We start from the raw sequence: 671 nt of genomic DNA, 5'->3' as shown, positions 1-671 counted from the left end.
GTCCATAGTGGGGCAAGAGGTGGCTTTGGGAACCCGGTAGCTGGATTTAAGGGAGGAGGAGCCTTTTTCTGGCTATGGAACGCAGCCAGGATATGCTTGCGGGGCTACCCTCGAAAGGCTCTCCGGGGAGAAGGAGAGTAGTGACGCGTGGGAGGGGAGCGGCACACCTCCAGCAACCAGACAAGGCTGCCTCCGCCCAGTCCCTTCCTGACTGCTACCCCGCGCCCACTCCTCGCCAGGCGGGCGGAGCGGAGAGTGGAGGGAGGTGAAAGCGTCCGGGCCGGGAGTGGGAGAGAAAGAGCAGACGCCGGGGACACCCCGAGAGTGATGAGGGAGGAAGAGCGCGGGGATCACCGGGAGAGGCGAGACCGGACAGTGGCGGCACCGCGGGGGCCTCGGGGGCTCTTGGGCCCCATACCCCAGCCCCCTCCAAAGCAACTCGGGTGAGCACGAACGCCCTGCGGGGCCAGCGCAGCTGTTGAACACCCGGCCCGGCGCCGCTCCAACCAGACGGCGACCGCTAAGCCCCTCCTTTCCAGAAACTCTGGGGCCGCCCCTGGAAGTGGCGAGGCGGAGGGACCGGAGGAGCGACGCAGGGCGCAGCGATGGAGCCGGGCGGCCAGGGCGCGGAGGCGTGCATGGAGGGCGCGGCGGGAGACCCGTACCGGCGG

At 69.2% G+C, this 671-nt stretch overlaps 1 protein-coding gene across 1 annotated transcript in view; it reads left to right on the top strand.

Annotated features, from left to right (window-relative positions):
* The first annotated feature begins 327 nt into the window (after window positions 1-327).
* The window catches only part of LOC103606479 (EF-hand and coiled-coil domain-containing protein 1-like), a 44,254-nt gene continuing 43,910 nt past the window's right edge, over window positions 328-671 (top strand). Inside the window, exon 1 of the mRNA XM_008591069.1 lies at window positions 328-443. Coding sequence (XP_008589291.1) covers window positions 328-443 — 116 coding nt within the window. The remainder of the gene's footprint in view (window positions 444-671) is intronic.

The sequence above is a fragment of the Galeopterus variegatus genome, unplaced genomic scaffold (assembly GCF_000696425.1).
Source record: "Galeopterus variegatus unplaced genomic scaffold, G_variegatus-3.0.2 Scaffold6606, whole genome shotgun sequence".
In the NCBI taxonomy this organism is placed as follows: domain Eukaryota; kingdom Metazoa; phylum Chordata; class Mammalia; order Dermoptera; family Cynocephalidae; genus Galeopterus; species Galeopterus variegatus.
Note: the sequence above shows the minus strand (reverse complement) of the source record. Positions and strands in the feature narration are given on the sequence as shown.